The 16,103-nt window shown below is 39.0% G+C and overlaps 2 protein-coding genes across 4 annotated transcripts in view; one reads left to right on the forward strand and one right to left on the reverse strand.

Moving 5' to 3' along the window:
* Positions 1-4,768: 4,768 nt before the first annotated feature.
* c2cd4a (C2 calcium dependent domain containing 4A) lies at positions 4,769-6,533 on the reverse strand. The gene is made up of 2 exons (XM_042496762.2): positions 6,327-6,533; positions 4,769-6,224 (listed from the first exon to the last, which is right to left on the reverse strand). Exon 2 carries the CDS (start codon positions 6,197-6,199, stop codon positions 4,859-4,861), a length of 1,341 nt encoding a protein of 446 aa, XP_042352696.2. The 5' UTR covers positions 6,200-6,224; positions 6,327-6,533; the 3' UTR covers positions 4,769-4,858.
* Positions 6,534-11,730: 5,197 nt separating this feature from the next.
* The window catches only part of tln2b (talin 2b), a 148,467-nt gene continuing 144,094 nt past the window's right edge, over positions 11,731-16,103 (forward strand). For 2 of the 3 annotated variants that reach the window (XM_088080576.1, XM_088080579.1), the window contains exon 1: positions 11,731-11,882. The gene's annotated coding sequence lies outside the window, so the exon portion shown is untranslated. Of the gene's footprint in view, positions 11,883-12,011; positions 12,203-16,103 lie in introns of those variants that run through there. The other variant, XM_088080578.1, reaches the window with a different exon arrangement.

Genomic DNA, 16,103 nt, shown 5'->3' on the forward strand with positions numbered 1-16,103 from the left:
GTGAATGAAGGTAACCAGGCAACTGTATGGCACTTGAGATTAAGCCAGTGCACTTCCCCTGTTGTACATTTGCATTCATGATGCACAGCTCTTTGGGAGACAGATGTTTCTTACAGATAATATGAAATCACTTCCAGTGATCAGTGGTAAGTAAAACACTGCAAATTATCTGCCCACATTCATTGTCTTTCCATTTCTCAGTGTTGCAGTTTTTTATGTTCAAATGGCAAATATAAAAAGTATATCACAGCATGTTTTAATCAAACTGTCAATATAAATATTTACTCTTGAAATATGTCAGTGAGGGATCAATCTTATGTTTATGTGGTACATAAACCTTTTCTGTCATTCTCCCTTTGAAAGCCAAAAAGTTTATGCTGCCCCAGCTCATTATTTTTTATTAATCATTAATAATAATTTGGGGAAGCAACTAATAAAAAGGATCCATGTTGACTTTTAGTGAAACAAAGGTCAGCATGATAGCATCAGCGAACTCTTGTTTGTTAAGTATAGAGTGGTGAGGAAAGGACAGATATGAGTTAGCATGTCATTACACAGTACGTTTAATTGATTGATTAATGATTAGAAGTAAAATTATTGTGTGAGTCCAAACAAAACTAGACTTTTAAAATACATGTAAACATTTTAGTCTGACTGAAATGGTACTAAATCATTCCCACATAACGCGATTGGCAGTCAAGCACCTCAGTCGGACTTCAGAGGGGACCTATTATGCTATTATGCTTTTTGGGTTCCTGCACTAGGCGTTCTGCATGTGCTCCTAGTAGTAGAGACCGCCTCCCTTGATGGTTAGGGATAGGGACTGTTTGTTACTTATGAGCAGGAAAAGGGTGCTTTGCTCCTCTTTACCTTCCACGACAGCTGATGGAGGCAGCGGTAGAGCAGCAGCTCTGCCATTCAGTTAAGTGAAATGACCTTTTTTTCTCTGGAATCTGGTGTTTTTGATATAACAGCTTCAAATCCCTGTCGGTAAGGGCTGTCTGACAGCAAGGTTAAGCAGTGAAACATTCTGTGTATAAGGTTTACTTAAACGGATATCAATTTTTTAGGTGGCTTAAAACTATTTAATGAAGGCAGAGTTTGTTCAGCGCTTGTGATTGTGATTGGGTCTCTATCATAGACTGTACAAATAATATAGGTTTATTGTAACTAGCTGAAAGAGGGCATATCTCCACCGGCTGTCGTGGAGTCTGACATACTTCCTTCTATAAATAGATTCTTCCCCAATGCTTGTATAATCAAGCTATAATTGTGGTTTAGCTAAACTGTGCATGTAAATGTACTGACTCCCAGTTCCCCTGTCTTAAAATAAGTGAGTTCTTGAATGGATTCTTGGTTAGATCCCTGAAAGAAGAAGCTTAAGAGACTTTAACATTTTGTTAAAATACATCAAATACAGCAGTAAATACCCCACTCAAAAATTTGAAGCCTGCATGGGTCTTAAAATAGATGGTTGCTAACAAGGGGCTAAATGAAACGACAGTGTCATCATGCCCAACACGGCTTTACAGCTTTGTTGTGGCAGTGACATTGAAGTCATGTGACCATGCCGTAGTTTCTCAGCAACCTAACATTAGCTTTTCACACCTAGGAAATCATAGAAGTGATCATTTGTAAAGATTATCTTGTGAACAAAATGTGTTAGTATCATTAACTTTTGTTTGCCACAGACTTTATTTGTAGCAATACATTTGAAATCCAATTGAAAAATGGCTTTTTGTTGAGGAAACCAGGACGATGCTAATTTCTGTGTTGGTCTCCAAATAAACATCCACTCCATATTTTTTCACTTATCATCCACTCCCCACATGCAGTGGCTCTATGGCACCCAGATGGGCCCACCCCCAGCTTGACACCACTTTATACCAATGAGTTATTATTTATGAAAGAAGACAATTTGTTTTAGTAGAAAAGTTAGGAAGGCAAAATCGTTAGAAAAGAAAAAGAAAAAAAAGCATGAAGCCATTACTGAGGATATTTTCCAGGAGTAATATATATCTCTTATAATAGACTTTCATTTGATGCTTTTATTCAGTGCCCATCAATAGATAACATTTTTGTATGGGCGTCACCAGTTTGGATCAATGCCCTAATGCTGCTGCAACCAATGTGCTATATAAAACCCATCGCCTCTGTTCTTTTGAATGAAGATAGATCAGTGGAAATCCCTTTCAAATCCTATCAGCGGTTGACCAGCAAGGGGAATCACGGGTAATTCTCATTTATTACAGGGTATTTCACAGCTGAGTCAACACTCCATACAAAAGTGTCCAACAGTATCAGCCTCTCCACAGGATCTGAAACACATCCTGTTCAGAGAGGCATTGTTGAAAAATGTAGGTTTTCTGTGTGGGATGTTTATGTGTTTCTTTGTCAGAAATGAGATGCTCCTATGTAATACAGTAACACAAAAGCGCATGCGTTAGGCCTTGTATTGTAGAGGCACAAAACCCCTCATTTCCATCAAAACAATTGAGAGGGGATTGCAGGTCTTTGTGACGACGCTGAATCTGTAGTTCAAACTAAAAGTGGATCATGAGCTATATTTGTCCAAAGGCTTTTCTCAGTGGCACAATCCAAACTGTAAAATCTAGCAAGAAATTTGCATAATAAAGCATGCATCATTACAGACGTTGAGCTTTAAAAGCAATCTCCCAGCAGGTTATTATTACGGCGGAATAGCTATTTATACGTACCTCATCACGTTACTGTATGCTGTTGTGTCATATGCTGTTTAAGCAGCAGTTGTCAGTCCCCTATCAGAGCTTTCCTGAGCCCTGAGAAACCTATTAATCTTTAACTAGGAGCCATAGTTGCAGCCGGTGCTTTTAAGCCTGATCTTTATTGCTGAAAGCAGCAGGATAGATACGCGCCTGGAGTTTACATTAAGAGCTCCTGCTCTGTGCAGTTGAGTAAACATGTATGTATATTGCACAGAGAGATGTTGTTTGTGTCTTCAACATAAATAGAGCATGTTTTGTTCAGTAGTGGATAAAGGCCCTCATGTATTTATTCAGCCTTGTAGGTGCTGAAATTGCTTTTATATTCTAGGCTTTAATTATATTTTAATTCAGTTACTGCAGTTTTTACAGAAGCCATAAGCGGTCATGCATTCGTACTTTTTTCTCATCTGTTTTCCCAAGATAACAGGAAAAATTTATCAAGATCTGGAGATAATAAAATTGTATTTTCCCGAGATAACGGCATAATTAGTTTGAGATCTGGAGATAACAAATTTAATGTGATAGGCCTGAGATTTCCATCACACGTGACATGTCATGCCATGCTGACTGATGGACACCGGTGTAAATAAGCCGTTATAGTTTTGTGCTATTATGCTTTCTGTTCTGAAATATTGTTGAAACAAATGAATGAGTGAATGTTACAACACGAATATTACCAATACAACAGCTGTCTGTTGAGCTAATTTCACGGCTCGGGACCTCACGATGCTCATCAGTCTGCTCCTCTCACTCAGTTTGTCAAAACTGGATATAAATAGCTACCGTGACCCTAGACATCAGTGACTTTTTTTCTCATTATTTCTGCTTATTCTTATGTTTACATTGTCTGGACTATTATATTTTATTTAATTTTCCAATTTTTACTGAACATTTCTATTGCTTCATAATTCCACAGGCCACTGGCTACCCTTGAAAGAGGTCTTTGGGATGGGATGGGGTTGGGTTGGATTTGATAACTTTTTGTAAAAAAAGAAGAACAAAAAATATGTTTGCTCTCTGTACCATCCACGTGTTTCAATAAAAAATGTAAATATTAATAGCCAACATGTCGCCCCCATGTAACGTGGTGGCCCTTGCTACACAATATGATGTTTCAAATAAATTATGTCAGTTAATAGCCTACTATTACAGTATTGTTTTACTATCTCAAGATCTCAAATTTATTATGTTGTTATCTTGGGAAAACACAGTTACGTTATTTCAAGATCTTATGAAAATTATCCTGTTATCTCAGGAAAACAGAAGAAAATAAATGTATAAATGTATGGCTGTTTAGGGCTTCCATAAGTTTAAGTGTTTTGTAGAAATAGTGAAAGTAGTTTTGAGTTTTGTAAAAGTCTTATCACCTAAATGCTTGACTGTCAAAAGGTGAATACTCCTTATTTAATGATCCATCTCAGATGCAAAGTATTTTTATGCTGATAAACTATACAACATTGCCCGGCCTTGTATGAAAACCGTGATGAGTAATACATGCTGTCCAACTTGAATTAAATTTCTCTGACTAAAAAACAGCTTCAGCTGTTGTTCAGTCTTCGTGAAATAAAACAATAAGTATTCTGTATCCTTGGTGGAGGGAAAAAGGCAGATAGAGCTCTTTTTGTGCACTGATTAAAATTATGCATTCTCAATGCTGAAAACTCCCCTCTTGGGTTTCTGGTTTCTAGTGATATTTTTAATCATCGGAAAGGTCAGGAAGAAAACAACAGGCTTAGGAGAAATACGAGACAGCGGTTGCTCACACCAGCTGATGCTGCAGCCACATTACAACACCAATGAATGAACAGTCTGTAAATCATTATATTAACATTTTTGTGTTTGTTTATGAGCAGTTATGAGGTGAGGCTTTTTTTCTGTGGTGCATTTTGTTTGAATTCAGAAAATCAATTTGGAGAAAACTGTGTGAACTGTTTCTGCACAGGCACAATTAGTAATATTACGAAGACACTTGTGAGGATATTGTTATTTTGAAATGTATTAAAGACAAACAACTTCAATGTTTTTCCATCATTTTATCATTAGAAAATCTCATTTTACAATACAAAAATGCTAATAAATAATCCCATACATAAATTAAGACTTTTGGAAGTACTTTACAATGTCACTATGCTAGAAAGAGGCAAGTCACAGTCGCCCAGGAGATAGTCTCTTTTCAGGGTGGACATTTTGTTCACCACTTTAAAGCGCAGCGACCGCTGGCTGAGGTCCTCCTCTGAGATGCTATCAAAGAAGAAATCCTCATTGAAGATGGGATTGCGGCTCTTTCTGATGACCGTGCTGCGTTGCTTCTGGACTTTTCCGGGCACCAGAGAGAGGCTGACGCTGCAGTTGATAATCTTGGGGTCTACAGAGAGCGGATAGAGGCCCTCGGCGCTGATGAGGCGAACTCGGAGTCTTTGGTTATCCGGGCAGTACTCTGCTGAGAGTCTCAGGCTGCCATCTTTCCCTATGGGGGCCATTCTTTCCTTCATTACCCGCTCTCTGTGCAAGGTCAAGTCTGTGGGGAAGATGTTGGGTGGTGCCAGGCTATAGCTGTTTGGCACGCCTTCAGCTAACGCATCTGATGCCCTCCTCATGACATTGGGGCTGTTGTCTGTGGAGCTGCCTTCATCTGTGGATAGGGAATTGTTCCTGGACACCATTGCCTTCCTCATGTTCCTTGACAACAGCAGTTCATGGCTCAGTGCTTTGAAGAGGGAAGATTTGGCAGGGCACCTGGTCAGCAGTGGCGAGCTGAAGGGAGAGGACTCAGTGGAGGAAGTGGTATCGCTGTCCAGAGTGGCCTGCCAGTTCAGGGTGTATCCTCTCTGGGAAAGCCTGGAGGTCAGTGTGTTCAGGCTGAATGAGGACGGAGAGGAGGAGGGCGAGGTGGAGGGGGAGACTTTGGAGCACACGCTGGATCGACTCCGGGGCAGCAGCAGGGGAGAGGAGCCAGGATCAGCGTGGAAGAGCGACTCCTTCCTCCTGGTGTGGGGGCTCTCCAGTAAGGTGCAAAAACCATAGCAGGTCTGAGCTTTGGCCATGTGTGGAAGGGACAAAGCGGCCTGGCTCTGAGGATCGGCATTAGTGGTCTCCTCATCACTGCAGCCGTCATATGGACTCTCATCCACACTCTCCACCTGGATAATGTGCGGGCTGATGGGCTCGTAATGTGTCACTTCTATGTCAGGCCTCTCGCAGGGAGACGCCTTGATAACGCGAGCAGCTCGGCTCTGCTCCATGCTCTTCATCTCCTGCAGGGATGGGATTGTTGGGGGGATGCAGAACTCTGGGATGTTGTCAGGTGTGATGACATTCGGACAGAGGGAAATCCTTTTGGGTTTGTAGCCTTTGTCTCTGAACATGATGTCACCAATTTTAAAGCTGAGTTCTGCTGAGGGGACAGGCAGGTTAGATCTCTCCACTGACACACGGATCTTCTCCACCACCCACATGGGTCCTCTGGTTGGAATTAGGACACTGTAAAATCAAAAAGATATGCTTGTGAATTGTGTTCTAAAATCAAACAAAAAATGTGTCATAATATCTAAAATAATAAACTTTGCAGGAAAATTTTCTTACCTTATATTCTGAAATGATGGATAATCCACAATCCTGGATGGACTGAAAGCTCCAGCTAAAAGTTCAGGCTTGTTGTGAAAAAAAGGGCTCTCTTGACAGCAGATTGAGGTTGTTTCTTGTCAGGACCAGCACATCTGTGGCTGTTTGAGAGACAAAGACAGTTTAAATGAAGCAGGAAACCAGCCAATGTTACACACGCCCCCTGTGCCGCTCCAACAGGATCCGCCCTCTCTCCTTGGCCACTCGTTCCCATGGAAATATTCAAACCACAACAGAGCCCAATGCCCCCGCTGTTCTGTGTTGAGATAAGCGTACTACCTCCAGAGTGGAAAACTGATTTTAAGCAAATGGCAGGCCTTTTATTCACGTGTTTGTTTTCCATTCATTTAAATTAGATGGTGTGTATGACCTTGTTCTGTGAACATAAACAAGGTGATCTGATAAGATAATAATTCTGAACACATTTGGGACATTTGGAGTGGAATTACTTTCTCAGAGGTAAATGGTCAAGGGATAAAGCTGGCCTAGCTGTACTGTATGGTGTTTAGGAGAGCTATACAGGGCAACCAGGCCTCTGCCTAAAGGTGTTTCACTTAAAAAAAAAATGGTTAACCCTTTGAAACCTGGATAGACGTCAGTTTTCTTGTGCTGCGTTCAGACACCTTTCACAAGCATTATAATCTTTAAAACATGCATAAATTGGGTGATTTCTTTAGAAGACATGGGAAAAAAGGGCATGAGCACCTTGGCAAGAAGTATCCTGCAAATTGTGAGAAATTAGCAAGAGGTTATAAGAAAATGAAATTTTTTCTAAAAAATAAAAATAAAAAAACAGAGAGGGAAAGAGAAAGAGAATTATTAGAAAATCATAAAAAAAAAATAGGAGATAATGTCAAGAAAACTATGATTACAATAATAATAACAACTTGAAATTACTTCAATTTTAAAGCACTTTTCCAGGCCATTTATTTTTATTTTACTACAAAAGAATTTTTCAAAAGAATTGCACATTTTGGGATAATTTGTTGTTGAGTTATTCCTTACCTTCTTTCCATGATTTTGAAAGAAATTAAGCATATTTGCTCAGGTTTCAAGGGTTAATAACTTTGGACTGAAGTAAGGGTTTGAGTGAGCTGAACTCCTATAAAAAGCAGTACAATCATACATCTGTGGGGGTCACCGATTACCAGCAACCATTATTTTAATCACAAATTTTTAGGGCTGCTGTGGTTTGTATATTCCATCACTGCACAGCAGTCATGGTCAAGTGCACACAGTTGCATGCAGAAATCACAGTCAGCTAAGAGTGAAAAGTTTTTTTCATGAAAAGGCAACAAAAGAATAAAAGAGAATCAAATAAGAAAATAAGGGTCACAGAAGAACAAAGCCTACATTTAGATATGTACAGGTTTTTAGCCTTACTATTTAATTATACTACAGGCCTTTATTAATATGGTATATATAAATACAGTAAAAGAGGGAGAAGGCCAACATCCTTTCTACTTACAAGTATGAATATGATATTTAGGCAACCCAAAACAATCACAAGATTAACAGCATCTGAAATGTTTGCATACAGGTTGTCCATACAATACACGAGGCCCATATCATTGTATAAATGATGGTATATTGTCTGTTTTCAATTACAACCATTTATGAATATTAAACCATAACAAATTTGCATATCAGCATTAAAAAAGGTCAATAGTTTAATCTTCTAAAGGAACAAAAGATGAACAGATTAACTTTAAGGTGAAATATTTGTCAAATAAAATCATTAACAGGGTGTATTCATAACATCATTCTAAAATGAGTTTATTTGGCTTCAGAGAAAGAAAATGACTTTTGAACAAAAAAAAAGCCCTCTTAACCCCTTATATAGACCCCTTATAGACCCCTTATCCTGTACAGAGCATGGCTTGAAGTGCCCCATTTATTTATTTATTTATTTATTTATTTATTTTTTATTGTCCATCAAGTTAATGCCGTCAACTTTATAGAAGACAAGGAAAGTGCAATTACAAAAAAAAGCATCAAAATTCAGAAGTCCAGCCCACACACTTTTAGCTGTAGAGGAGGTGTTAGCAAGTCAACTGAGGTTAGCGCAGTTTGCATGGGTTAGCACGGATTAGCACAACAAGCAAACAGGCTTGTGAGTCAGTGACACTTTTTAACAGTCTATGGTTACACTGTGGTGAAAAGTCAACTAGAGGAGCAATGGAGAACAAATTTTACAAGAGGAGGATGGTGTGTGGGTGTCGCTCCACTGTTGCAGAGTATGTCAGTATATACCTATGCTAACACAACATGCTAATGCGCAATGTTAAATGTTTCGGTACTTCAAGAATGATTAAATATAGCCAAGAATGAACAGACTGAAATGCTACTATTGCACAGTTTTTATCTATTTCTTTATTTTTGTTATTTAAGTTCATAACATTAACAGGACTCATCAGTTGACCCATTAACTAAATCACGCCTGGAACTCAAATATGTCCCTGTGGCACAGCCAAAGCAAAACAAACAAAAACCCACTCCTTCTATCTATATATTACAGTTGTAATTCATTGAAAAAGAAATATTGATATTATTAGTTAAACATGAGAGTTACATCCAAAACGCAGCATGTTTCTGCACAGCATAACACAGAAAAAAACTAATTCCAGAAAAGCAAATATGATTATCTGCAGTTATGCAGGTTGGTTATCATTAACTGAACTGATGCATTATCTGTCATTAATGTAACCAACTCTTCATATTTAGGTGTAATTTGACAATTTGAAGTTTTACTACATTTATGTATCTATGTATCTATCTAGCTAGCTAGCTAGCTATCTTTCTATCTATCTATCTACACTCCTAATAGTTTATTTATTTTAAAGACCTCCACAAAGTTCAATTACAACTTCAACCCTGACTGAAGTCGTTTTGGTATTAATATAAATGTGGCATGGGGCATCAGTTGAACCACTTAATTGATGCAATATCACACCCATTATTAAAAAAAAATATTAAGATGCTGCACACATCCGCATTACTTTGTCATCAATTCAGTTAGCACGTTCTTGACAGAATTTGCATCTCTCCATACAATGTCCCATTAATTCAGCATGATATATTTGGGTCTTAGAGTTGAAATTTAAAATGAAGTCTTGTGGAGGTCAATAATGTTTTAGTTTTTTTACATGAATGTGTATAAAGTGAAAATAGAATGTATTTAGTCATCAACCAACACTTCACCATTACCGAAGAGCTGCAGTGCTGGCAGGGCAGATCATAATGTCTCTTTATCAGAGATAAGGTGTCTGAAAAGTCAACATCTGTGTTCAAAAGGACACTGAGAACAGTGATTTATATACAGCCACATTGAACATTGTTCCTTAGAAGTTCAACCTTTATTGGAACGTTGTCATGTCTGTGCTACCCCCTTGTGGTGGCACACAAACAGAAAGCTGTATTTGTGGTGGGTCTTCACTGGAACAGATTACATGACACTTACTGTATATCATGTTAAACAAAACAAAAAATCAAACAAATGTGCCTGTTTTCATATTTTAACAGATGTCAGATGCAACAAGGACAGTCCCTTAACTTTGGTCCCTCGACCTTCATTGGCTCTGCACTGAAAAAAGGTAAGGGAACATGGAGGGATCATGTCAAAACGCTTGGCTCTGTCCTGACCAAAGTTCAAGTGGAGTAACGTAGTTACCGTGTGTTACCAGGCACCAAAGGAGAGAGTGATGTCAGTGCAAACAAAATACCAGTAAAGTGTCCTAAATGGGGAACTTCTTGGAAATGTTTTTCCAAAATGTTCAAGTCGTATCAGTGATTCAAGTGAACCTCTCAAACATTGTGTACCTCTCAAACCAAGTGTAGGCATATAATAAATTTGCAGTCAGTTACAGAGATGCTAAAATGAATCAACTTCATTTATTTGAAAATATTATCTGAACTGAAGTCGATCATAATATACACATGCACAGACATGCATGCCTACTACGTGTCTGTGTGTGAGCCTGCTCTTTGTGTGTGTTACTCTACCTGCAAGCATCAACATCATAAATGCAGAATGCAGTGTTACTTTAATTTAACACAACATGCTTACTTGTGCTGCTTTTAGATGCTTTTCTGATGTATTTATACCTCTGAACCCTGAAAAAAAAGTTGTTTCCTTTTCTTTAAAAAAACAAACAAAAAAAGGCAAAAGAAACAAAAACAGAAAAAAGGCAGTGTGCATCTTGTTAAGAAATGTTCCACAAATAGATAATAGAAAATAATACATTTTTTAAAAAAGCCATGGAAGAATGGGAGAAAAAAGGAAAAAAGCTAAGGGCAAACTATAATAATCATAGTTACACATTTAAAATTATGTAACAGAAATGTTATGTTTTTATAAACACTTTTTTCAGGTAATTTCCTTGTTTGTTTTGTACTCTTTTTTAATAAAAATGAAATACTTTCTAGCTAATGTTCAGTCATTTCCTCTTAAGTTGCTTGTTCCCTTCTTGAGATGTTTTAAAATAATAAATAGCCAATTTGCTCAGGTTTCAAAGGGTTAAGGAAGTAACTCAGCATTTTCTTAGATTCAAAAGATGGGAAGTATGCAAGCAAAATATATCCAAGCAGACCAGGGAAACAGACTAGCATTTATCATTTGAAGTATCAATATATGTGTAAAAAGAATGTTTATCATTGTGTAGATTTAAATTTCCAAATGTTTGAGCTTTCTTTGCATGGGTGCATGAATATCTCCACTAGGGGGCAGTATATGCTCAGATTTAAAAACGACAATACACCCACTGAGGTGACAAAACCAGAGGGAGATGTTAGACGTGAGTTGACACATTAAATGCTCCCTAATTATCACAAAAATTAGCAAAACTGTAAATCCAACCAAAGCGATTGAATTGGAGTACATGAGACATGAAGTAATCATTCTGCTGGCAAAAAATCTTCGATAATTACCATTCTCTAAAAAAAATCTTTACAGGTTATATGTTTTTTTTCTGGATTGCATGATAGACACGTTATTTTTTTGCAGTAGACAGGTAGCATCACCTTCCATGTGGCATTGATCTTGTGTCAAAGTGGAATAAAGCACAGCACTATGGGCTGTCCTGCACTGATGGCTGGTGTGCTGACACCCTTTCAGCAGGTGTACTTCACTGCACAAATTCAAAGCATTTTCAAAATAAGAGAGAGAACTCAGTCATTCAGTTATTTCATCTTCAACCGTGCGAGCATTGCATGGTCTCTTTAATCTCGCAGGACTGCTCATCCGTATCATCTCGAGCCTTTAAATCTATCCCGATCTGGCAACATTTATGATGATCACAAACCGTGGGTGACTGTGACGCCGCTTCCCTTTTTTTCGGCGCAGAGATATGCGGTCGTTTTTCTTTTTTTCCCCATCTCTCTCCACTGTACGATAAACGAGGAGGGGCTTGATGCCGTGGAGGAGGCAGGCAGGCTGAGCTGACCCGCTTGCGGTGTGTGTGTATCGCTTAGCCTACATCCAAGCCAGGTCGCATGCATTAACGAGTGACAGACATCAAGGTAGGATTTCGCCTCATTTTTTAAAATTTTCCCTTGTGTTTTTTAAACCCTGGCGCTGGTCTTCAAGGTGCTGTTCCTCCCAAAACGGGCTCACTACAGGCAGGCGGACCGCTCGATGTTGGCTCAGCAGAAGCGCTGAAAACATTTCATATTAAGACGACCCTTTTCCACATGATTAGTGTGATGTGTTCACCATCTCCTTGCTCTTCTTTGGATTTAACACCGGTCGATTTGCTTCATGTGGTGCGTTTTTATAAGCTTGTCAAAAAAAATCTTCGCCTAACGTGTGACTGACTGCTTGTGACATTGACAGATAAGAGGTAATATATTTCATTGACCTACTTGTTTAGCGTTTGTCGCTGCATGTTTCATGTTTAAGCTCGCCGAATTTGGTGCTTAGAAGTCGGACGAAATGGACAACTATTGCTGCCCATGCCCAGCATCCTTGCTGCTCTGCAAAGAAATGTGCTGTACAGTAACTTGGACTTGACCTGAATGTTATCTGGATCGGCTCAACATCAAAGCTATGTGAGGCTGTAGTGCGCATGCAGGGATGTTACCACTGATGATTTACAGTAGGCTGACAGAAATGTGGGCAGAACAGGCTGGCCACTCTATAATGGTCAGTTTGGTCAAGTTTGTTAAGACTGCTAAACCCACTAATCCTTTGCCTCAGAGATAAAAATCTGCTATTTCATGGATAGCTGTTGGAAAATTCCTTATTTTGACTTGCCTGCTTGCAGAGGTCAGAGTGCATGCTCACCTAGATACACTTTCTCCAGCAGGGAGGATGTGCCTCCCCTGATTGAAGGACACGACTCCTTAGGCCGCCCTGCCGCCTCATACAGATGTGTATGTGCTGCACTTGTGTCGAGATATTTTATGAGCTGGTTGTTTCATGCAGGTACACTGACTGTGGGCTACACAGTCTATTTATCTTGTCATGGTTAGTTTAACATACAGTACATCAGTTTGTGGAACAAATGCATGAGTGTTGGGCTGACTTGCTATGCCAAACCACATTAGCTACACGTCAGCCTCTTTCGACATTTACAGAAGAGGCTTTTGGCTGTTGTGACCAACTGTTAAAAAGAAATTCACCCCACCCTTCTACAGTATAGAGCAGCTGAGCATTCTGTATAAAAGGCATCTTGGATTATTAAGGGTCAATTCAAGGATACTCATGCCGTGAGGGGCGTTTCAAACCGATATTGAGGAGTGACATGTTTTGCCTGTGTGATGTAACTGGAAGAGTCAAGCTGTATCAGCATGATGCATACAGCTGTGATTCTGGATGGCTTTATACAGTGGGGCAGCAAGGAGGGCGCTGGGCGAGGAGCCATACTAAATATATGCACCCTGGTGGTACTGTAAGGCACAACTTAGTGTCGGATAGAAGCATCCGCCTACTACACTGTATTGCAGGGTTGCTAAATTTGCTTTGTCCAGGGTCACTTTTGGAAAAAGAAAAAAATAAATAAATAAAATACTAATATTTATCAGTCTACATAATAAATGAGTGGACTGTTTTCTTTAAAATACACCTAATGGAAATGCGTCAGCTTAGAAAAAATATCCCATTTTTCGCAAAAAAGTTTTTATGCCAGCATGAGGTGGTATTTCAGGCATTTCAGAAAAGCCATGTTTTTCAAAACTGCAATGGAAATCATTTTTGGCTTCTATGGGTCACATGATGCTATGGCTATGTGCTTGTCAGTAGGAACTGACTCCCTCATGATGCAGGAGGCACTACAAGAGCTGTTATTGCATCACATAACTCTTCCAAAGTTGAGTGGATCATCTGGAAGTTTTGAATCCACAATTCCTCTGTGATATTGTAGACTATAACTCCAAAAAATCCCTCATATGTGGCTGCTCCCTCACATTAGGGGCTTGCCTTTCCACTATCTTTCCCGTAACACGCCTACGATGCCTTGGATTGGAAGTCATGACGACTAGTGCAGTGGCTGCAATAGAAATAAACCTGCTAATGTTTTGAACATCCATCGCCATGCTTCTTGGAATGTTATTACCAGAGGAGAAGTCACATAACTTCACTCAATGGAAACGCAGTCATTCGAAAATATCACCTAAGTTTTGCGCAAATCTGTAATGGAAACCTGGCCTCTGTTAAGAGGCAAATCCAATCACAGCAGCCACACATAGGTCAACTGTATGCAGGGGCGTTTTAGGATTTAAAGACATTCAAAGCTTAGCCCGGTCCTCTGTTAGGGTCCATGCTCTGTGTAGGTGCTTTTTTATGCACTTTGGCATCTTATTTACATCCATAGTACAATAAGAATTAGTTTCAGTTTGAATTAGTTTATTTTCATTGTTAATTAATGAATAGTCAGCAGGCCATCTGGCACCCTATCACAGGTTGTAAGTTGAGTATCACTGCTGTGGGGATTGGTATGGCCCCTCAGTAGCAGCATCATTGTTAGCATGTTGCTCAATGAATTTGTATACTGTCCACAAGGGATCTCTGTGTCTTAAGTATTGCTAGATTGCTGCATTGTAGTTTGACATGATCTGCAAAGAATACACTGTACATACTGAGTTTTAAAACTGAATAGATTGGATGCTGACAGTTGATGGTGTCAAGCATCACTGATGATGCTTTGGTGCTGAAGTATTCTTCATGTGTGATGGAATAGAGGTTTCAGTGAATACCTTTACCCTTTAAAAAAAAGCCATGACATGTTTCTGTTATCAGAAATATTGACAATTAATATTGATGCTTACATGTTCAACTTTATGTCCTCAGTACCTTATCAATGATCTATAAAAGATAAAGATGATAACATACAAATATTGGGGATTTTTCGTTATATTTTATCTATATTTTTATCTGTAAGTCAACATATTTTTAAAGAGGGTGATAGGATCACATGTTGATCCCTTGTCGTGGCTGTTGAAAATATTTGTTGACTAGCAGATAGGCAAAATGTGCCAACAGCGAATAATCTCCAGATTACATACTGCTGGAAAGGCTTTATGAGTCGCAAATACCTTCCCTTATAATGGAATGAGCTGGATTGTCTATAGGATTAATGTATTTATTTTTATACCAGCCATAACAAATTTGCTTGTTGTGTGTGCATATAATGTTTGTTTTTGTGTCTATAGATGCACACACTGTTTGCAGTGTTTGCAGACATCTGAATGTTACAGCCATTCAGATGTCTCATTTTGTGGAAATACTGAAGCTATGTAAATCTCAGTGGTGGTACATTCACCTGTTGGTCAATAATATGAGCCCTTTGCTTGCCCATGTTTAATAGAGAAGCATAGACCTTCACAATCTGAGCATCTACATTGAGCTCTGCACACCTTCTCACCACAGTGCACAGATATAATTAGATCACAGCACCACCAATGTCACAAGCTCACATGCAGCATGCATCTGCCAGCGGCGACTGATAAAAGCTTACTGTTCCATCAAACAAAACACTAGATACTATTCACAAGACCCAAAGGTTATAAAATCAATGTTTGTAAGCTTGCGCCAGCAGAAAATCAGAAAAGTTTTAAACTTGACACAGACAAAGTAGCACAAACTTGTAGATAACGTCAACATTTCCTTCTGCCTAAGCTTTTGAAATATTACACACTGCAATTTTGCTTTGCAGTGGTAATTAAAACCAAGCACTATTTAAACGGTGCCTTTTTCCCACTCATTGCCAGCTATTGAAGAGGCCATTACCACAGTGATTCCGTATTATGGGAAGCTATTAAGGGTATCTCTGCTACAACAACTTTAGTTCACTCTTTCAACTCTGGGCCTAATTTAAAGGGAATCACAAGTCCCAGACATGGTCTTTAAACGCAAAGCATGCTCTCATGAAGTGCTTTTAGACAGTTTTCTTCCAAATTGTGCAACCCAAGGAGAAACACGCAATCCTTAAACTGTTCCATAAATAACCATAACAAGGTCATGCATTCCCTAGTAAGTATTTTGATCCACAATGTGTTGAGAACAAGCAATTGTTAAAGACAAAGCCTCAACTGTTTCCGTTCTGTTCATTAGAAAGTGATTTTCCTCTCAGCTGTTGCAGTTGGTCCGTCATCAAGAATACATTCCTGGTTGGAATTCCCCAGGAAATGTTCAGCTGGGGGGGTGGGAAGTTTTGAGAGTCATTGGAGAGTGTGATTGTTGAACCATATTTAATGCATGAGTGTGTAGGAGGTGGAAACTAAAACACACCCCATGCTGTCGCT

The sequence above is a fragment of the Plectropomus leopardus genome, chromosome 7 (assembly GCF_026936395.1).
Source record: "Plectropomus leopardus strain MGB_pleo_1.0 chromosome 7, ASM2693639v1, whole genome shotgun sequence".
NCBI classification, from domain to species: domain Eukaryota; kingdom Metazoa; phylum Chordata; class Actinopteri; order Perciformes; family Serranidae; genus Plectropomus; species Plectropomus leopardus.